Here is a 23,111-nt window from a genome sequence, read left to right on the forward strand (position 1 = left end):
ACCCCTTCATATTGCAAATGGGTAAACTATTTTGGCTGAAATGTAGGGGGTGGGGGGGAATGCTATCCTGAGGCAGACACTCAGTATGAAAAATTTCAGCCCAAACAGTTTAAGTTTGCCAAAAAGTTATAAACAACTGAAAACAGGGTCTTATAATGGGAAATATCAGGCAGCCTTAACAATGAGCCGATGATACCAGCCCCACCTACAATCTATGCATTCCTGTGTCCTCTGAACTAGGATATAACCAATATCTTGGCTACCTAGGAATTTGGATACTGCACTCTATCATACCAAGTTTGGTTTCAGCACACTCACCTGACTGACAATGAAGAAGATGATAGTCATTGCTGCACAGGCCAGAGTGATGAGCATCAAGAACTTGAACCTAAAAATCAGCCCCTATTTAGAGAGAGATGACACTGATCACCGTAACAGAACAGACAATCCCATTTTAATTTTTAGCTTCTACAAGATGGAAATTGGAAAAAAAAAAAAAAGATTAGTCCAAAACCACAAAACCCACAATCACCCACTTGCTCCTTTGTCCTGCCCTGGTGACAGCCAATATTCCCTGTTCCCCACACGTCTGCATTCCTCCCAGTTACATTGAATGGGGTTTAAGAGATCTTGACTGCTACTGCTTTCCATTACATTTGCTGCTGTAAAATTAAACTGATTTACTTAGCGCTAATGTGAAGGAGGCACTTGAGTTTAAGCAAAAAGGTTTCATTAAATTAACAGCATATTTGATAGTCTGTGGCTTCCTTGCTAAATCAGATATACATTCTTTCTAGAACATATATCTGATGAGGGTTTGTTAGGTTATACCAGGAGTGATCTACTTTATAAATGTTTTCTGTTTCTGTAAGTGTAACGAGTTCATGTGAGGAGGATGCAAACTTTCCCCATCTAATTTCCTGTGGCCAAGAATTTAAGGTGACTAAACGAATGTTGGACTATAGATTAAGGACATCAAACAAATGACATAAGACCCCCAAACCATGTGAATTTATCACAGACTGTCTGCTTTTCTAAATCTGTTTTGAATTTAACAAAGATGGATTTTAGTTGTGTTAGTTTGGAATCACACTGAGTCAGGCATCTTGGGGGAGTGAGGACATTTTACAAGTTACTTTGTGCAGCAGGTGGGCTGAACGTGGCAAGACTGAAGTCCTCAGGGCAAGGACTGTCTTTTTGTGAAGTGTTTGCACAGTATGAGAGCAGTGGAGCCCTAAGCTCTCCTGTAACACAAATCCATAATACTGGTGCCGTACTTTTAACTCAAGGAAAGGAGATGAAAGAGCTAAGACTTCAGGGAAACGTCTGCAAAAATACAGATTTTCTTATTGGAACAAGTAATGTGCCTTTTAATGAGTCACAAATGACCTGATTAGATGCAGAGTTTGACTCATCAGAACATTTTCTACCAAAGTTTTATGGACACACAAATCTTTATCACCAAGAAAACAGGCATTTTTGGCTTGACTGCAACTCTATCTGGGCTCCTCCTTCTGCTCTGCAACAGCAATTAAAGAGGAATGAGTACAGCTCTGACCAGGGACAAACACTAAGGAGAGGATGGCAAGCCAGAAACTTCTGATTTTTAATCCTATTCTGATGCAGACTCAAGTGGTTTGGGCAAGACACATGAGCACCCTGCATCATTGTCCTCATCTGTAATAATAGTGCTTTATATCAGTAGATCTCAAAAGGTTTTTACCACCAGGCCACACCTCTCTGAAGGGAAAAACAGAGCTGATTGGGAGTAAATGCCTACAAGTACATTGTGCGGGTTAGTGTTTGTAAAGTACTTTGAAGATTGAAAGCATTAGTGGGAGCTAAATATCAGAACGAAGAAAAGTTGATTGCCTTTTTGTGAGCTGACATTAGGGTGGTTTTGGCAGCATGAAAAAGCTGGTAAAATACAAAGTTTTCTAAATTATGGAAAAAGCTAATGAGGATGGATACAGTTTTTCTAGTAGCTCAGCAGTCATCTTTTTGGACTACTAAAGCAACGAGTGCACGCACATGCACAACTGTAATCCAACAAGGGTTTTCTAACCTCATAATGAAGCCTGCGAGCCTTGCTCATTGCTGGGAGGCTGGATTGTTTCCCACTAATGTTTCTGAACACTTGAAACACCATGAAACACAAAAACAGGAAGTAGAGGCAAAGGCAGATTCCTGCCACTATAATAAATGCCATCTGAGCAGTAAAGTTAAAGGGAACAACTACTTGACAAAGCAGGAGATTGAAGAAAATATTATTCAGGTAATTAGAACTTTACAAAAGCAAATTAATTATCGTAATAAGCCTAATTCAGGCTTCTAGTGTGCATTAAATAGAAGCTTCCGTCTGAGTGAGGGTGTATGCTTCATGGTCCCTTCCCCAGCTCAGTCCCAGAGCCGATGCTTTGGTTGTTCCCCCAAGCACTTAACATGGTGTTAACGAGGATAAAATATTAAAACTCCTACAGGCTAAAAAGGCTAAGCTGGAATTGTCACTTCTGCTCTGCTGGTACAAAGAGACAGGGCTTAGCAGAGAAGTCGAAAAGTAATAACCAACCAACATGCGATCCAGGCGACTCCTGCAAGAGGGCTGAGATGCTGGGGAAGTGAAACTAATCACATTACCTTATCTTAGCCTGATAAAAATTAAATGCAGCTGAAAGCACTTCCAGCGTGACCAGGCAAATTTAAAAAGCAATTTGTATAAATGTTGTAGGACCACACTTCCAAGTGTCAGTGATGAAACAAACTGCCCCCGAGAAAAAACTGCTCTAGTTCAGACCAGGAGAGGGAATAGCAGAAAGGGTGCAATTTAGACAGGGTACAGAGAGGATAAGATTTTTTTCTAGAATCACTAATACCCAAACCCTAACTCAAGATATGCCATTTCCTAGACTGTCTGCAGCTTGAGGCAGATGCTAATTTTTCTAATCTCAATATTAAATCTCAGAATTCATTCTTGCAGCAAAATCTACATGCTGCACTAATATTTTTAGAAGTGTCCCCCTATACAGCCATAAAGTTGTTCATTCAAAGGATACTCTAGATCCTCCACTACATTCGAGTCAGAAACCAATTTCCTAGTCCCATTTTACTCAAGTGAATAGGCTTTTCATCAGGTTCAATAAGTACTTTGAGAAAGTGAAATTTTTAGTTACTTAAAAAAAAAAAAACTTATTTCTCATTCCAAAAACCTAACAAAAAATAAATGCTACAGCACAAACAGATAAAAGGATACAGCCAGCTCCGTGCCAACATCTGTGGTCCAGATACTGTAGAATGGATTTTTCAGTTGTACTCCTCTAAAAAAAAATAATAATAATAATAGAGAATTCAGGGCAATCAGAATTCATGTGCAAAGGGTCAAAGATACTGTAAAATACACATTCCTATACATCAAACTTTACAGTTTGGAAAAATGAGTAATGTTATTTTGTAATTTGGGAGTGTGTGTTTGGAGGTGGGTGGGGAGACTTCAGTTTACATTCCAGTGGACATGTAATCTTACAGAAACTATTCCAACACAACTTCACAGTACTATAAAAGCCAAAGGAAAAGCCTTCTTGTCTCTGTAAGAAAAATGGTGAAGCAAATGGTTGGACAGTTGCTGTCAGCACTGGAGCAGACTGTACCTTGCTTGTCCAAAGTGACTTGCATCAGCTATGCAAGTGATAGCATTTTTAAAATATGTATTGTTTATGGTGTCAAGCACACTAGCTGAGAAGGAATTCTTGTCACTTGCACAGTATTAAACCTCCTTTTCAATTATGCAGAATTATGACGACTCCACATTGCTTCAAAAAAAAAAAAAAGTGTTTGTTGGAAATGTATAGGATACATGCAAGAAAAATCTTCCTCATGTAAATGTTAAGACAAGAAAAAGGGATGAAATTTTCTTATATAAGAGACTGGACTAACTTTTGTCTTGATACACATACCAATGAAGCAATACTGTAAGCAACACCTAGGTCTACTGCATTTTCATCCTGAAACTCACTCACTGTTCCAGTGCAGCTTTATGAGATTGCTCAATATACCCTTTGAACTCCAAGTCAAAAACATTTTTTTGTCCTGTGACATGGAATATTTCGATGCTTTGTGAACTTGTATGGCTAGGCAGACAAAGAGCTACCTTTTATCTCTTTCCTCTCACTTTCGGTCAGTCATTTTCCAGTAAAAAGTCTACTTTTAAGTAATGCAATCTGATCTGGAAGGGAAAACTTAAATTGGGGAAATTGCTACTGGGATGTCTAAGAAATTGAACACTGGGCTTGGAGGAAACAGGGTTATAAGGGGGCTAATGACTTGAATACCTAGTCTAAGGAAAAAGGACTTGCCATTCCCTTCCCCAAAGGGCACAGAAAGGTGGCTGGTGAATACCAGTGTTGGCGTGGGGAGACCCAAATGGCCTGAAAAGTGCTAAGCCTTTGTACCAACTTTTCAATCCTTGTCTCAATAAAGCTATTAGAAAAAGGCAAACCAACATGGACCCAGCGTAAAGATCAATTGTATCCAAACAACTGCCCCTGTAAAGAGGACAGCACCTGAGTTCAGAGCACAATCGTATTAGCACTACAGAGTCTAAGAGAAAAAAGTGTCTCCGTTACCTCTCACACATGTCAAAGATGAAAAGGCAGAAGGCACCAACAGCTATGGGCCCAACCTGTTTCCAGTACCCAGAAAGACGATTTCGTTCATTTTGATCCTAATGAATCAAGCCATGGAAAAAGAAAGTTAATTCATGAAAGGGGAAAAAAAAGTGACTGAATTATGCACCCAGTGAGACTCATAGCAAAGTCAAGAAAGAGGTTACTTACTAGGTGCTGTTTGGAGTCACCTCTGTGCATTTCCATGGTGGGATATGGCATCCCAGATTTTGAGCTGCATAACTTCATTGGGAAGCCAGGTTCATTGGGGGATACATGAAAGAGCTTGTGAGAGGGAGACATCATTGCCCTCCCCAGAGGTGGGCAAGCGATGGCCCTGCGCACCACTGTCACTGCAGAACTGCTCCAGGTAAAATGGCCCTGGGCTGGAGCTGGCACCCTGCACCCAAACCCCCTGCTGCACCCCAACCCCCTGCCCTGAGCCCTCTGCCGCACCATTCCTGCACCTCATCCCCCTACCCTGAGTCCCCTCCTGCACTCCACACCCCTCCTGCACCCAACCCCCGTGCTGAGCCCCCTCATATACCTCACACCCCTCCTGCGCCCAATCCCCCTGCCCCGAGACCCTTCCTGCACATTGCACCCCCCTTCCACACCCCAACCCCCTGCCCCAGCCCTACATTCATGGCCCTGCATACAATTTATCCACCCCAGTGTGGCCCTCAGGGCAAAAAGTTTGCCCACCCCTGCCCTACCCTACATATGGAAATGCAGTCGTCCCCCATCCCCGTCCCCCCCAACTGCCTTGGTTCCTTCTCCCAAACCACACAGTACTGATGTCACACTGACTTCTGAGGAGAGGGAGAGGTGGGCAAGTAGTGGGAACGCACAGAGGTGACTCCCAAAGAAGAGTTAGATAAGTAACCTCTCAGATTTGAGGGCATCTGTACATTTCTATTTGTGGGAGATTAGCAAGCAGCGTGTCCATCCGGAGGAAAGAAGGTGAGGAGTTCGGCTTAAACATAGACAAGCCCTATGTGGTATATTAACAGGTAGTCGGGAACTTTAAGTGCCCGCCAGCAGCGTCCACACAGGCCACTTAGCGTGTGACATGCTGGTGTGATCTAGAAGGTGCAGTCCACTGGTGTGGGCTGGAGCACCATGTAGCCAAGCCCATAGACTAACACTGTTCTGCCAGTCTGGGCATTGGAGCATTATGCTATTTCTAAGGAAGAGGAGATCTGATGAAAAATGTGCACAACACTCCAAGTTGTTGCTTTGCAAATATCCAGTATCCACCAGGGGAGCTTGTCTAAGGCAACCACTGATGCTGCAATTCCTCTTGGGGAGAGGGTTTGTAAAACCAGGAGGAGATGCTTGTTTCTTAGCTAAGATTTATACATCTAAACCAGTGGGAAAGTCTGGCTGGCTAGCATTTATTCCCATATGCTACAAGCAATTTATCGGATTTCTAAAGGGAACGAGACACTCTTTACTCCATAGTCATACCCACCATCATGTGCTCGCCACAAAAGATTATCCAAAATGACAGAAGCATGGCATAGAAGAGTCCTTGTCGAATATCTCCAAAGAGCAACATCCAAGTCCAGTCAAATCCAATGGAAAACCACTCTACTGGGATATTTATGAACGTCATGGAGATCCCAAGAGCAAAGATTACCCTGGAGAAGCAGACACAGAACAGAATCCCTTTCCATTTCAAAGAAAGGACCAAGAGGACTAGGCCAAAGGAACTCAAATTTCATGAAGAAGTAGAGGTGTCCTTCTTTTTGCCACAATACCTTCCTGTTTGCCCACTCCCCCCACCCCACAGCGCAGTCCTGTTATCCTGCCCCCACAGAGACACCGTTAATGAACGGTGACTCAGTAACTGGCAAGAAACGTATCCATTTCAAACAAAGCCCATGCTCAGGAGTCAAAATGGAAAACCAGTTGCTGTTTTCAAAGGACTGGTTGGGCAGTCAAATTCTTACGGTGCTAATCCTACACATGCACCCACAGGCAGGGGGGATCCTGACGCAGCAGCCTAGCATGTTTCTGCCACATTAGGAGATACGCATCAGGTTTTGGGGAACTGACACAGAGGGTACAGACACTGTCTGCTACACAGCCCTGCAGGGGCTTCCTGTGCACCACCAAAGAGTTTTGGGAGGCAAATTCTGTGGCTCCATGATTGCTGTGAGAGAACGGCAGAAGGGTCTAGTCACACGCACACATAGGAGGAATGTATCAGCTATGCAGACTATTGCAGATCAAAGACTGCAATAGAGGTTGAAGAGCAGCTCTGCTGCCACATTGGCTTGGCTAAGAGTGGGGAAGGAAGGAAAAGGGATGGCAATCTAGCACATGGCCAGTTTACCCAGGCTTTGCATGAGGCATACATTTTGGCTTAAATCTCTTGTGTTGTCTGGATCACAGTGAGTTACTCCTCTACTCACTTTTCCAGCAGGACAGGAGCGCGTGTCATCATCGTGATCCGTCTCCAATACCAAACCATGATGATGAAGATGCTGGGCGTGAGGAAGGTTTTCATTGCAAACCACACTTTTGTAAAGCCTCCATTTTGATGGATACTCTGAGGATACAAGTTTAAACGTGGGAGCTGTACAATATTTCACTTTCCTTATTTACAGACAAGATCAGATTTGCATGCTCCTGTGATAGTCACAGGGCCTGGCAGAAATTGCAATAGTCTAAACTACAACCACTTAATATTAAAGAGCATTGCTTGTGAAATGCACAGCTGAACTGTTGGACAAAATGGAAAGCGCTGTACACCGCTGTTTAATGGGTGTCCTGACCATTCAGTCCAAGTAGAATTTTTAAGGACTCCTGACAACTAACAAATATTCCACCACTTCAATTTCCAAATAACCAGAAATTGATAAAAACAGATTCTTTTAGTACTGGTGTTTAATAGGTATATTTTTGCATACAATTTAATCAATAAAAGTTGCCACGCATTTAAACTAAATTTATTCTAACATGAAAATTAGTCAACTTTACTATTAAATGCGGAATGAGGATATACATGATGGTAACCCCAATAAATACTCAGAGCTAATAGGCAAATTGATCGTTACTCCAGAAATAGTGCCGATCAAAAGCCAAAACACTGAGAGGAGAGAGAGGAGCTCTACTGCATTAGATGGTGGTAAACAGGAGAACCATTTAGGCTCTCAGATAATGTTGTCCATCAAGGTGCTAAGACTGAAATGAGGCAGAGACAAGGACACTTAACAAATTTAAATTAAAATCAAAGGGGACATGATTAAAGGGGTTTCCTCTTCAAGTGCTATTATTCCAGGTCTCTTATTTCCTCTCATCCCTTATTTTAAGTTCTATGCCTGAAGTGGCCATGTGATAGGAGGCATATTTTTTCCAGTTAAATTAAACTCTGATCCAAAGACAGACTGTATGCAATAGAAAAATGTTAGTCAGGCATAATAAAATTGCCTACTTCTGGAGTCATTCAAGGAAGCAATTACCAGCAGACCAGACTAGCAGTGAATTATCCCATTAGCGAAGTTAGCATGGTGGGAAAGGGGAGGGATAACTAGAGAATAGTCAAAAGAAGAGATCCAGTGGGAAAAGGGGCTGCATTGATGATGAAAGTCATACAAGTTTACTCACCTTAGAAAATAGTGTCATTATATTCTTACTAGGGAATAGAACAATTGGCAATTGTGGTTTTGTACAGAACAGCAAAACTCCTTCCCATTTCTCTATCAGTCATGGGTTACTTTATCACACCAAAATCATAAACCCAATAAAAGGTTGGATTCTACAAATATCTTCTCACCTTTGACACAGCAGTGAGTCCACATTAAACACCTACTCCAGAGGAGACGGGAGCCCACAGTAAAGATAGAAATGAGACATGCACACTTACCACCAGGAGAACATCCTTTATTTCCCCAATTCCCACATTAATTTGTTTCCTTTCATTCACAGGGAGTCGAATGTTGAGGAGGTAGAATTTGTGAGCCACAGTTCCAATTTCCATGAAAGTGAGTGCATCACAGTCATAGTGTCGGCCTTCATGCTCTGTGGTCTAGTGGAATAGTGGAGAGGGGGGAAAATGCAAAGGGGTCAGATTGGATCACTTATTTGGACTTCAAAGATGATAAATCGATAGTTGTAAAGCAGTAACTAGTCCTTCCAGGGACTCTAATTTGGAGATGTACAGCACAGACTTCTTGTTTCATCACATCCTAACCTTTCCCCTTTTAGGGAACCAGGAAGTAAGTACACCTCTACCTCGATACAACGCTGTCCTTGGGAGCCAACAGATCTTACTGCGTTATAGGTGAAACGGTGTTATATTGAACTTGCTTTGATCCACCAGAGTGCGCAGGCCTCCCCCCGAGCACTGCTTTACCGTGTTATATCGAGTGGCATTATATCGAGGTAGCGGTGTAGTAATACGTATAAAAAGAAAGCAAATCCACATGGAGAAGCAGTTCACTATGTATCAACCAGCTTTATCTGTAAACATAAATTGATGAGAACATATCTGAGCCCTTTTCTTCCTGAACAGTGACCATTTGCCTCAATACTATAGTTTTTGCCTGTTTTAATCCGTGGCCAAAAAGAAGTTCATTGGTGTCACTATGCTATATACTATGGCTACTTAGAACTTCCTGTGGTAGCAAGGGTAGGTTACAAATACTCTTGGTCTGGCTTTTCCAAACGGAGTTAAAGGAGACTCTCAGTTAGCAGAACAGGGCCTGACACATGGCTGAACAGTTCCAGTTCCATCCAGTAGAGCTTAGCGGTGCACATTAATGCTGCAATTAACTGGCTAGTTTAGTCAGTAATATCGGTACTGTTAAATTATTCCAATTGTTTCACAGCGCAGATCACTACAATCCAATCAAGTGTACTTAGGCCTGTTCATTTTTAAAGTTATTTTATTGTGTAGCGGTTTTAGAATGTAAGTCATCATTTTTAATGTTCAATTTTCACACAGAAAGACTTATAAGTAAGTACAGGTAGTAAATAGAGAAGTAATAGAAATTTGATTTAGACCCCTAGACCTAAAGTCTGTAATTGATATTAAATGCATTAAGCATTTAGAGAAAAAAAAATGTAAGCAGGAAGTAGTTATGCAGCATCTAATATTCAAATATCAGATGTTAAGCAGGGATAATAGGTCTGTAATCAATTAACCAGCATTGTTTGTCAAACTGCCAGCAAAACCCTATTAATAGATCAATTGCTGCTTAATATTTATCAGGGTAGATTGTTTAAAAACTATGCTTTTCACTTGGTCACTTAAATCATGCTTAAAAATAATTCATTTTAATCAACCTCTCCATTTGTACTTCAGTTAATTTTCTAAAGAAAGGTACATTTTCATTGGTTGATATAGCCATTAAAACATATTTACAATTAGACAGAGCCTTTACATTAGACTGCTACTTTTTTGCTACCTAGGAGGATACACTATAACTATATACATTTGTTTAAGCATTAATATAGGTTGAGATTCAGATTTTTAGTACGTTAGAAAATAGTGAAGGATATATTCCTTATTTACTGGACAATTAAACTTGTACTCATGTGTTGAGCTGCATTAGTATGGCTATTGGAGTTTCATTAAAACTGCACAAAAATGTGCAGTTATTAAACAACAACCTTAAATGTTTTGGATACATAATCTTCTCTTATCATACGATGTTTCACATTTACAACTAAAATGATTTATTAAAGGAACAGAAGGATTAACTGCCGTAAGTGAATTAAAACTATTTCAGGTGAGCCTGGGAAAATTTTCAAATATGCTTAAGTGAAAGTCTCTTGAGCTTAACTTCCTACTCACCTGAGGGGCTACTCTAGGTTGACCTAACTTTCTAGTACAGATGCATTGCTTAGGTGTGTAAAAGTCACACCTGAGAAACATAGTTAAGATGACTAAGCCACACCGTGTAGACAGCACTAGATGGAAGAATTCTTCAGATGACCTAGCCACTACCTCTAAGGGTATGTCTTCACTACCAGCTGGATTGGCAGGCAGCAATCGATCCAGTGGGGAATCGATTTATCGCATCTAGTCTAGACGCAATAAAAATCAATCCCCAAGCGTTCTCCCCTTGACTTCTATACTCCAGCCCGGCGAGAGGCGCAGGCAGAGAAGACACCATGGTAAGTCGATCTAAGTACGTCAACTTCAGCTACGTTATTCACATAGCTGAAGTTGTGTAACTTAGATGGATCCCCCACCCCCACGTAGACCAGGCCTCAGAGAGGTGGATTTACTTCAGCAACAGAACCCTCCCCCTTCTGTCACTGTAGTGTCTCCACTGCCACGGCACAGTGTTTTTAGTGTGGACATACCTACCCTCGGTCTCATTTTCAAGAGACTGAAAAACTTTGAAAACAAACTTAACTAGGAGATCTGATCCCCTCCCTTTTGTTTTTATTCACAGCCTAGAAGAGAGAGAGAGACAGACTAGTTTTTCTATTTCAACTCCCAATTGATTTTTCAACCTCGCATGCATTAGTTCACATGAAGAAAATACTCTGTCCCTGCAGAAGAGGCTATTGCTGTCAAAAGCTGGTTTAGAACTTCAACAAACTATGGTTCCAAGTACTTGGCTAGTGATTTAAATCAGTTAAGTGGTGTGACTTTCTTTAAAAGATCAGCAGCAAACATTCACTGCTTGAATGGTTCATCGCCAGCCCTTCAATTTATTATGGTTGGCATGATTGATGGGTGAATATTTAGATACTTATGTCATAGTAATATGATCTTCAGCAGTTAGGCATCTATCCTGATACTCTGGTTCAGAATATTGGCAAGAAAATTAGGGGGAGTAAGTGCTTGATCCATCTGCTTCTTTACTGCCTGAAATCTCCAAAATTTCAACAGCATCAGCAATATGGCAGCACTTATTTCCATAGCCTTGGGCAAACTGCAGAAACTGAATATACTGAATCCTCCCGCTTACATTTTCCCTTATGTTTGATGTTGCCTACTTTGGCTGTGATAGTTCCATCTATTTTGCCATGCTTTTCTTCATAAATTGTCATCAGAATGGGCCAGTTCTTAAACAGCTCCAGACAGCCAACCAATGAATTCCATCATCCATCCTGGGGGAGAATTAGTTTGCATCCTCCTGCTCTCTTCAGTGAAGCTGAAGCAAAGTGGCTGTTATGGAAGTATCTTGTAATTCCAACATGATTTTCCTTTATTCCTAGATTTGTACTTGGCTAAAAGATACCTCAAATGAGCACTGCACCCAGATGTCAAGTTTCAGGTTCCCTTCGTTATCTTTGCAACGTTTGCAGCATTGACTGTGACAAAGCTACACACTTGAATTTTTGTTCAGCTTGTTACAGCTCAATGAGAAACTAGATGGGCTCATTGAATGATCCTGATGAGATGATACATGGTGTCTCCTGGAATCAGAGGCCAGGTCCCAATGCCTGCAATGACTTTGCCTTGCACACAATAACGCAGCCCTGAGTCCTCCACAGGATCACACCCTTAATACAGTACATGATCTATTTGTGCCACAATTTACAAAAAACTACCTCAAAAGTTAGAATTGGGGAAAAATATCCTTCTTCCTATAGAAAAGGCAACAACTAACTAAGAGTTTTAGATGGAGGCTCCATCAGGGATTTAGCATATTTAAATAGTTTAGCCTTAAAAAACATTTTGTATTAAATTCAGGATTTCATTTTAAAAACAGATTAAAAAAATAAAATCAGTTTGATTTTTTCAAAAAAAAAAATCAACCCTGATATTTACCACTTTTACTTAGAGTTATTTTATGCATTATTCCTGCTTGTATATGCAAGATGGCCATTAAATATAAACTCAATACAATCCCTCAACATCCTCAATCTCTGCCCTGCAGTCAGTCATTCTTTATCCTTCTCCTTAACCTCTCGCTTGCCTCTGGCTCTTTCCTCTCAATACAAGCATACTTTAGTCTCTCCCATCTTCAAAAAGATATCCTTGACCTCACTTGCCTCTCCAGCTACTACCTCATCCACCCTCTTCATCCCCAAACTCATTGATCAGATGTGCTGTCCACAAGGCCTGCAGGGAGTCTCTCTTCCAATTCCATTCTAGACCTTCTCCAAGAAAGCTTCCATCACTTGCACTCCACTGAAACAGCTCTCAGTTCTCTAATGACCTCTTCCTACCTGAATTAGAACAGAGATTCTCCATTCTCAGTCTCCTTGATCCATTGGCCACCTTCAAGATGAGGAGCATGATTGGCTATGCTGAAGTTCTTGTCCTGTCTTTTGTGACTCCGTCTTTTCCAGGGTCTCCCTCTTGCCGATCAGCCTTCCACATGTCATTTGAAAAATCCTTTTCCTCTCCCTCCTCCTCCTGAAGTTGGGAGGGCGAGCGGGTGGGCGGGCAGGTCCCACAGGGCTTTGCCCAGGTCTTCTCCCTCTACATATTGCCTATCTCACTCATTCACAAATGCAAGTTCCACCATCATTTCTTTGCTGATGATCTCTATTTTAGAGAGAGTAAAATCTTAAGCTTGTCTTTCAGATATTTCCTCATGGACTTCCAGCTGTCAGCTTAAGCTCAACATGACCAACACAGAGATAAGCACTCTATATAGCCTGGCCGTGAGGATGTGTCTCTAAGTTTTGTCAGTTCTTCCTGTGTAATATCTTGAAGATACAGCCTCTCCATCCGCACATCTAAGATTCTTGTCCAGCTCTTCAAAAACCCTCTCCACTGCCTTTGTCAAGGCCAATCTTGCCCCACTTATATCCATTCAAAACACTGCTGCAAAGGTAATTTTCCTGACTCATCATTTTGTCCAAATCACCCAGTATTTGCATCCCTCGCTGGCTCCTCCTTTTCCATACATCAAATGCAAGAGTACTTGTCTTCACTTTCAAGGCCTACCTCCCCGCCCCCCATTCACTTCCCCAGTCAATTCTGCCAATGGCCAGCTTTTGATGCCCACGTGTTCAGTTTTTGAAGGAGCACCTTCATGCTTTCTCCCCACGCTGCCTCTTACTCCCGGAAATTAGTTCCCTACAAACACCTGCAAAGCTACCTCATTGATCTCTTTCAAATTCTTATAGTTAAAGCTCTCCTTTGCCATCAAGCCTACTCATACCCACAACTTCCAACACCACCCCCCAACTTGACAATGGACAGTCAGCTGGTACACAGACACCACTGCAATCATGCTTATACTATCTCATTATTTCCTGGTGCTCCCCGGCCATCTGCTACATCTACCAATTATTTCTCGTCTTACAGGGCTGTGAACTGAGGCACGGATTATGTTTTTGTTCTGTGTTTGTACAGCACCCAGCACAGTGAGGCCCTGGTCCCTAACAGGACTCTCATGCATGAGTTCAACCACCACCATAGATGTGATTTGCTGCGGGAAATGCCACTTCAGACTCCTCACCAGGAACACAAAGAACTGAAGTCTCAGTTATCTTCCCCCAAATCCCAGAATTACAAAATGGGGAAAAAAACGTTATATTTCCTTCTCCTTCCCACCTCCCCTACTATTACTCAACCTCAGGAACCCACTTACGCAACCCATCAAGTCACAGTTGTTAGCCCAGTGTCCACAACTCCTTAAAACCTTATTGTAGTAGGGATTTCCCCCACCCCCCAAAAATTTTTGTTCATGATACAGTGATTTAAATAAAAGTAGGTTCTGGAAGGAAAAAAACAAAACCAAAAAACAACCAACCAACATTTCTTAAAATAGACTTGTAATGCTTAAAAACAAAAACCACCGATGTAGACCCCAGGATTAATGACTACTTGGGATCCCAATTTCATTCCTTTGAGAACACACACACACACACACACGCACGCCTTGGAGTCTTTGAAATCCGGTTTTATTGGCAGCATTCCCCTCTGCAACTCCCATCCACTTACTGTACACCCAACAGAAACCTGGTAATGCTGAAAGCTGTTAGAATTGGGTCCAGTTGCAAAGAGCTCATAGAAACCAGCAATACCTACTTTTGGAGAGGCAAAAGAACATTTTAGCTTTCGGGTCTCTATCGCATGTGCCATTTCTTTCCATTCACTGAACATGTCATCACGATAGGCCAAGGACACATCAAGCGTAACTTCTGCATTGTCTTCTGCAAGAGTAACAACCAAGCTTATTATGAAAGGAACAGTATGCAACAAAAAAGGTGCGAGAATACATATTTCAGAATATATAAAGGAGAAACTGATTTACATATGGTGGTGGAAATCCCTCCACTCCAACTCATAGACATTCACCCTCTATAGGGTGTTTAATCTATTCTCCAGTAGGAGTCCTAGAAGTCCACGGTGACCGATCTTTGTTGGTCATGAGTGTTGGGTATTCTTTTCTATTCTTGTTAGCTTCTAGTCTTATGTAACACTGGTCCTAGGGCACACACACATGATCCAGCATCCCATGTCAAGGCTTTGCTGCCTCATGACCCACTTCACCATGACTGCAATTGAATTTGTATTATAGCCATCGATGAAAGCAGAACTCTCACTCAGTAATGGGCCCTACCCCCACTTCATGTGTGTACAGGAGCTTATATTAAGTATAGTAAGATAGAACATGTTAAAAAAACCTTAATGGACATTCTCTTCTGCTTTTCTCCTGCTGTTTATGCTTTTCATGTCCATTTTCACCATTTCTAACGTCTCTCTCAGAAGATAATCTTTCTTCACTGCACACTTCAAAGCAGATGCAGAAAGTGGTGGACAGACCTGGAGCAGTAGTAGTTCAAAGTACAGGTTACCACAAGCAGCATCTGCTTTGAAATTCCCTAGAAGTGGAAGGTTGCATGGTTGCCAATAGACCAGATCAGAAATCTCACCACGTGATAAGTTGCCATATGCATTCCATCTAATCTACCCCACTGAAGATGTTTAGAAAGGCCATTTATATACAAAACATGAACAGAGATGTTGTGCAAAAGGGATCTCAAAACAAAAAATCCACCTAACCCCACCCCACTTATATAGTTCACATAGGAGCAGATTGACAAGGAACTCTGCACCCAACATATTCTTTTGAATCTCTGGCCCCAACTATGGATGCTGTGCTCTTTTGTGAAACTGAGCTTTACAGTTTACAAGGGATAATATTTCAAATTTACAACAGAATAAGAACAGATTCTTGAAGCTCTGCTTGGCCTATGCTTTTGTCATCTTTTTCAGAGTTATGTTTTTGTTGGGATTATGTAATGGTACACTCATACAGAATGCTGGGAAGGGGTGTGGATGGGTTTGTGGTTTAGACTTGCTATTTATAGTGTGTTTGGAGGTGGCTCTCAAGCTTTAATGTGGACGCCAACATGGTTTTTTCTGAGCTGTTTTTGTCGCATGTGTGATCTGTGTCTTCCAGATTGATCATGAGTTCTGATACCCCAGAGCCATCTTTGCATTAGTTAGGCTTCCTTGAAATATGAATACACGAGCTCAGGTCCACTGTTTTAGCGTTTCAGCAAATAATGGCTAAATAGTCCAGTCAAATGTGGCCCCAAAAGCCCACCCACACACCCCATTTTACAAAACTATAAAAAACGGGACTATTCAGGACTTCAGTTCCAGTGGGAACAGTTTGCAAAAATGAAGTGGTTTTTAAAATCTAAAACACTGCTGCACTATCACTGGTCATGAAAACCAGAAAGCAAAAATTAACTAGTATATTTTTGTCCAAGCCAAGAAAAATGCATAAAAAGAGAAAGTAAAATCCAGAATATATCTGAATTTTCAAGTTTTCAGAGTTTTATTAAGCAATAGTCTGGGATTACTCCACCCATCAGAGATGCAACCTGACTGAAGTGTCCCTTCAAATTGACAAGAACAGAAAGGTTCTTATATACACCAATACAGAATAAAGAAAGACTTGGATTCCCCACCTGGGTGCACTAATGACTCCTTTCACTGAAACCAGATATTTTTGGGGGGAGAAAAATAAAAATAAAAATTCTGCTAAATACTTTAACCGTGAAAGGTTTGTAACTCTACTTGTATTGGCTATACTAACATCCTTAGACAGTTAACTGTTCTTTCATACTTTTTGTTCAGCTGGATAACACTGCTGATGTTCTTGCAGATTTAAGGAAACACCGCACAACAGGAACCATGTATATAGTTAACGTACTGTAGCATGGTATGGAAATTGGAGCAAAAGCAGACACCCCACTATGTTTGGCCACAAGACAAGGGAGTGGTTTTAAAACTGGATGTCAGATACAGGTATCAAGAGTCAACAAGACAGATCGGAGAAGTGAACAAAGACTCCCCATCAACATATTACTCGCTTCTTGTAGTGCCCAATACATGGTATGTGCTTTCTAAACAGAAGCAAGGCACAATATTTGTCCTGAGGAGCTTATACTTTAAAGTTAGAGGTGAACTGAGAATGGGGCATTGGAAAAAAAAGGTACAACGTACAAAGGTAGTCAAAATTGTGCTTCTTGGGTTAGTTGGTATAAATTAATTGCCTATGAGGAATTTAGCATGGCAAAAAATTGGGTCTTCAAGGAGGGATTTAAATAGAGGGTAGGGACCTTGCAGATGAAGTCACAAGAAATATTAAGACCTCTAAACAAAAGTCTGACCCAACTCGCCCTCTCATATTCCATGAAGGCTCATCTTCTGGTGGTCTTTTATCTTTTCTACTCCTGGCTTTTGGGTGCCCCCACTCCAGATCCACATGGAGTGCTCTTTGGGCTCAGACAGCTGCAGGATGGGAACAGAGCCCATTCAAGATTACACCAGGTACTTTTGGGGATGAGAATAAGGAGTCCATCCCCCAAAACATAAATCAGAACCAGGATAATAGGCAACACCTTCAAGGCTTTGGAGAGGCAGCCACGCATCCTTCCTATGAAAGGGAATTAAAGAGTCATGTTTGGGAAGGGAAAGGTAGAGACAAGTGGAAGAGGGGGTAGTATCTTCTCCATACTTGAGGTAGAGAGAGACCAGGAGAGATTTCTTATTCAGGGAGAGAAGTAGGTGAGGAAGAGAGACAGGCAAGCTGCTGCTGAGTACCCATAAATATATTCAGCTTGTCAAAATATCAATGTTCAGGGAATTAGTTATTCAGTTCCTCCATGTTGCATAGAGCTCTCCAGGTTTTCAGAACCATGTATGGCTGCAAAAAAACTGAGGTGGGGGGGGGGGGTCACACACAAACATGGTATCCACCACCTCCTTTAGTGTCGAAACATGAGACTGGCCAGGCACCTGTAACAGGCTACCGTATATAGTTAAGATTCAGATTAAGCATGCGTAGTTGTGAGAGAGTTTCCCTTCCACTTCCCCCACTGTATGCTCAAACTAGATGAGCCTTCCATAGATGCGCAGGACACTTGTGCACAGAAAAGGTGGTTATGCAATTCCACTGTCAATATAAACAGGATGTTGTATGGATAATGGAGACTTCAGATTTCACATCCTCATTTAGCACCTCAGTTGTCAATACCAAGAGGTGGTGAATAATAATCTCACCTGTCCCACTGGATTATTTTGAAACTCTCTAAATGAGAAAATAAACAAGTTTATACAGTAGGCAGTGTGCCACGGAGGATTGTCTCCTGCTCCCATGTTTTCCTAAGGCTTCCAGCCAGTCACAGACTTCTCCATGACAGTTTCATGAACATCCATAAGGTAAGTCAGGTCACAAACTACAAGAGCCCTAAATAAAAAGACGATTTAACTCTCCTTGCATTGCCCATGTCACATCTCAATATGTCTGGGATTTTGAGGTTAGAGATTCAACTGCTATGAGCTGTCACCCAATTCCCTTTAAACTGTTATTAGTACAGATATCTTCACTCACAAAAAGCAGTCTAAAAATAAGGAAGTAATTTTACAGAATGACAGGTCTGTGCCAGCCACATACTAATAAAACAACCTGGAAAGACACTTGCAACTAGGGGCGGGGGAAGTCAGTTTTTGCATTAGCAGACAGCTAACAAAGGATGGAAGTACAAGCCAGCCGACCTAGGAAGAGAAGAGGGCCAGCTCATACAAATCTCAGTAGGAGCATACAGGGCTAGATGGACTATGGTGTGATCTCCTTCAGAAAAAGGAAGTGGTGATGGTAATTGTTTCCTCCATGCTGACAATACTGGAAATTTAAGTTATTTGCATCTATTAGGATTTTTAAGATTCACTTCAAATGTGTCTCCTCGTTTCCCCCGCCCCCCCCCTTTTTTTTTTAATTAGGCTGAAAGTGGTTTAAATCCTTCACAAGACACCTAGGGAATGTTATAGGTAAAGTCACACCATTGATTTTCTGTGCAATAAAATGCTTCCACCACCTCCTGCTTATAAAAGCACATTTCATATACCGATTTCAAAATGTTTTCCTGATTTTATACACGTTGAAATGGAGGCAGAGATGTCATGTGACTTGGCCAAGTTTACAGCAAGAGTTGGGAATAAAACCGAGCCCAAATGTGAATAGAAGTAAATCAGTTCTCTGCATAAAAGGTTAAATATAAAGTAGTCTGAGGAGGAGTGCTAATGTTCATTATTATAGATCAGTGTACAATGGCCCAGTCTTCCAGATGATGTACAAGAGGTGAAGCTTGATAAACTAGAAAGTCCTATGTCCAAGAAGGTACAGCAGACCAAAAAAAAAATACTGTGTCTAGTGATACAGCACATTCTCTCTCCTTCATGAAGCATTCAGCTATAACCAATGTGGTGGTGGCGGCGGCAAGATGTGCAGACCGTTATTTCTATTACTTAAGTTTCCAATCCTCAGTCCTCTCTAGTCTTAAATTGAAGGACTTAAATTATGAGAACAAAAGATAGATTCTAATGCAAACCTATTAAGCAAGTGAAAGAGGATTTAAGCCATTGTTGGAAGTGTATCCAACTTGGAATATTACCTGCTGAAGGCAAACTTACTGCTGAAGGATCAAAGGCCAGAATGCATGAAAGTTTAGAAGAGCATAAATGCAGGCAATGGCCTGCTAGGTGCTGGGCTAAGTTGAGGCATGTGTACTGTAGGTCAGCTAAGAAACAGTTGGTTTGAAACCAGGTGTTATATGGTGGAATAAGCACTGATGAGCTGAGTGGCATTTTACCCATTCCCAAAAAGTTTCCAGTGTTCTCCAACTCAATGACAGGAATAAGATCTAATTGCACAGTAATAGAGTAACACTTCTAGTTTCAAAAGAAGTCTTTTTTAGTGACTCTTAAGCAAGCCATTTCTTGTGGTCAGAAACAAGACCACCACCAATGCCCCCCCCCCCATAATTCTCTCTCACTTTCAAGGTTGCTGCCAGCCAGCTAAATGTCAGATTACTGCATACAAACATTCCCTCAGAGAGTGCCATCCATCGTCCTGGTAACTAAGCTCTTTCAACAGCTGTGTTATTGATGGAGACTGGCCAATGTTATTCACACAGAGCATTTGTTTCATACAGCTTATGTGAATGAGACTTAGTGCACTAAGATAAGACTGGAATTCTATTTGCAGTTGTACCTGCTTGACCAATTAAATGAACTATGCATGGCGTATTTCAGTAGCCAAACACAGCCCATTTTAACCACTTCAGCCGTTCACACTTCTTTGGCAGATTTCTCCATGCTCCCCATCTTCTGCAGAACAGTCAGTCAAACTGAGCAAGAGCATTTGTTGTCTTCAGTATTTGAGTAAACATTGCATTAAAAAGGAATAGTCTGTTTAGACCCAGAAACTAGCCTTTTTTAGAGAAAAGCCGAACTCAGGCAGCTTTCCCATGCAAGTTGACAGACATAAGAGCAAACTGCTTTTTCTAAGTATCTGGATCCTTATTAAAGACCTAAACACGTTTCTAAAGATATACATGAATAAGGCCTTCCTTTCTTCCGAAGGGCGTAATACCAGCATTCCTGAAGGCATATTTTAGGGCTACCCAGTTTGTTTTGCTTTGAGAAAAATAAACCATCTTACAGAGTCCACTTGGGGCCACAGTGTCATGACTAGCATTTCATTCTACCACAGGAAAGCCCCTGTTTAGTCAATGACCACGTTCTGAAATTGTTTGACTGACATACATGCCTGACTTGTGTTATTCTAAACAGTCAGCAATGCCTAGTGAGCAGAGTAATACTAATTAAACTGTGGTAGAACTATGACAGTCTCCCATTATCCTTGCCCTGTGGCTCAAGTGGCAAAATTTAGAACTCGAACTGGTCAGAGGAAAAGCCTACATCAAAAAACAACATGAGTCACTGCAACCTTGTCACTGGAGCCCTGCCCCCACCAGACAAATATTGTATACATACCCCCTCCCAGAACCTGAATATCAGATTCCTCAAAATAATCCAACTCAGCTAGAAAATTTGAGTACAGAGAATTATTGCAAATATACTTTTGTTCAGCTCAAACAGCTTGCAGACCACTAGTGAAAAGAGGTCCTGGCTTGTGCAGTGAACTGACCACCAGTTCAAGCAAGCATCATAAAGTTACAGGGTCACTGTTGAGTACAGATGAACATCCTCCTTATCTTTCTCTGGTTTTCTGATCGTGCCTATGCAGATTTCAGTAGCCTTGAAAAGCTAATTTATAAATGCAAGGGATGTGTGCTCACTGGAAGAAAAAAAGAAGTGTAGATTTAATACAGTTGATTTTAGCCTGGTTAGGAGTACTGCTGATTAGTCTGTAATAACACTATATAATAAGTTTGGATATGGATCTTAGGGGAGCGACTTCCAAGTGGTGTCATAATGGAAATCAACCATGCATTTTACCATTGCGAAGTCTTTCAGAATGAGCCCTTGTAGGTGGGGCCAGCCCAGGTTATCATCCAAAAGTGTAAGGCTACTACATCCAGTAACAGAAAGGAGAGGATAGATTCATGTTCACTCAACAAAAGTAGGACTGAACATCACCTTGAGATCATTTCTGTTTTAAAAAGATGAGGGAGGGAAAAAAAATCCACTCCATATTTGTGCTTGCAAAACTGAGGTTTGGCAGGTGAGGGAGTAAAGAAAAAGGCCATTTCTGATTGCAGATCAGAATTATGCTTCAGTATTCTTTGTTGGGAGGGAGAGGAAGAGGAGAGTTCCTTATGTTAACTTTCCTTCCTTTTGCTAGAGCTGTCCCTTCCCCACGATTTATTTTTCAATGAGAAGGGGCCTCCCTAGCTCACACAATTTTAATAATTAACTGTTCTTTTCACTGACCATTCATCTTGTTAGCATCACTACCCCCAACATAGTTTCTGGAATTTTTTTTTTTTTAAAACTTTCTTCCATGCAGAGGGAGATAGTGGACCGCAATTAGCAACCTTTGTTTTATGGTTCAAATCCTAGTTCCACTAAGTCAGTGGATTGTTGCCAGTGGACTTCAGTGGGAGCAGTATTAAAGCCCAAACAGTTTGTTACGTAGTATAATCTGGCAAAGGGGGGTTTGGAGAAGACATTGCTCTTACCAGGGTCACTCCCTTTTGTATTGTTGGGAGATATTTTGATTTTTCCCCATGATTAAATAAATTTTATACACAGTAAATAACATACATTGACAGAGCTTCAGGACATTAAAATTCTCCTTAAGATGATGGTTTCAAAAGGGAACACACAGTGTTTATATGTTCTCACTGTTAGTACGTACCCCATGTAGCTCAACTTTGTCTATATAGACAATTAAAATAGTTAAATAAAATGTATTTTAAAAGATTTTTTTAAACACACACACACACGTCAACATTTTCTTGTACTGATCAAGCATTTTTGGGGATACATACAGCCTGACATACAGAGAGAGACATACTTATCTCATTATTTTTCTTGAACGCAATGTCCAGCTGCAGGATAACAAGTATGAACTGGAACCAGGGACTCATCTCCTTGCTGGGGAGGGGGATGTGAACAGCAAACACAATGTCATTGGCTTCTATTTGTCTGCTCATTGCCTCGTCAAGATCTTGGATCTTCTCACACTGGTTGGGTCCCCAAGGCATTAGCCACTTGGTTTTGTGGTGGTTTTTCCGTACATCTACACATTTTATTGACATGTAGTGCATAGCTGTAGTGGGACTTGGAGCTGAAATTGAAACAAGCCACATTTTTAGAATCTTTAACATGTTACATGACTAACGGCTTATGAAACCAGATTATCCTCAACCCCCCCAGAAAAGTACAGGAGGCAAGTTACATCAGAGCAGTCATTGCTATTAGCCTTTTAAAAATACTTTAGGAATCCTTTCAACGTACGCAAGAAGCAACACAGTAGTTAAGTAAAGAAGTTTCTATGTGAAAAAGTTTTAGCCTTGTTCTACTGACTAGGCATACCAGTGACACTTTGCATCACATGGTGGATTAGCCACTGGTGACCATGAGGGACACTTAATGAAGGCCAATGGAAGTGAGGTGCAGAACGTAGCACATCTATCCACTGGATCAGGCAGAGTTGTCCAACTTATGGCCCTTCAGAGAGAGACTAAAGAAAATGTGGACTGAAAAGTCATTCTATAAGCTGTGTGCTGTGATTTTACTGTATCAGTTGGTACATG

The 23,111-nt window shown here is 41.3% G+C and overlaps 1 protein-coding gene across 1 annotated transcript in view; it reads right to left on the reverse strand.

The window, feature by feature from the left end:
• LOC123376130 (protein wntless homolog) overlaps positions 1 to 23,111 on the reverse strand; it is a 63,894-nt gene that overhangs the window by 6,384 nt on the left and 34,399 nt on the right. The window contains exons 2-10 of the mRNA XM_045027904.1: positions 22,370 to 22,642; positions 14,617 to 14,741; positions 8,533 to 8,694; positions 7,079 to 7,215; positions 6,133 to 6,301; positions 4,620 to 4,717; positions 3,251 to 3,314; positions 2,066 to 2,209; positions 319 to 402 (exon numbers count right to left, since the gene is read on the reverse strand). Of these exons, the coding sequence (XP_044883839.1) occupies positions 319 to 402; positions 2,066 to 2,209; positions 3,251 to 3,314; positions 4,620 to 4,717; positions 6,133 to 6,301; positions 7,079 to 7,215; positions 8,533 to 8,694; positions 14,617 to 14,741; positions 22,370 to 22,642 (1,256 nt within the window). The remainder of the gene's footprint in view (positions 1 to 318; positions 403 to 2,065; positions 2,210 to 3,250; positions 3,315 to 4,619; positions 4,718 to 6,132; positions 6,302 to 7,078; positions 7,216 to 8,532; positions 8,695 to 14,616; positions 14,742 to 22,369; positions 22,643 to 23,111) is intronic.

The sequence above is a fragment of the Mauremys mutica genome, chromosome 8 (assembly GCF_020497125.1).
Source record: "Mauremys mutica isolate MM-2020 ecotype Southern chromosome 8, ASM2049712v1, whole genome shotgun sequence".
Lineage (NCBI taxonomy): Eukaryota > Metazoa > Chordata > Testudines > Geoemydidae > Mauremys > Mauremys mutica.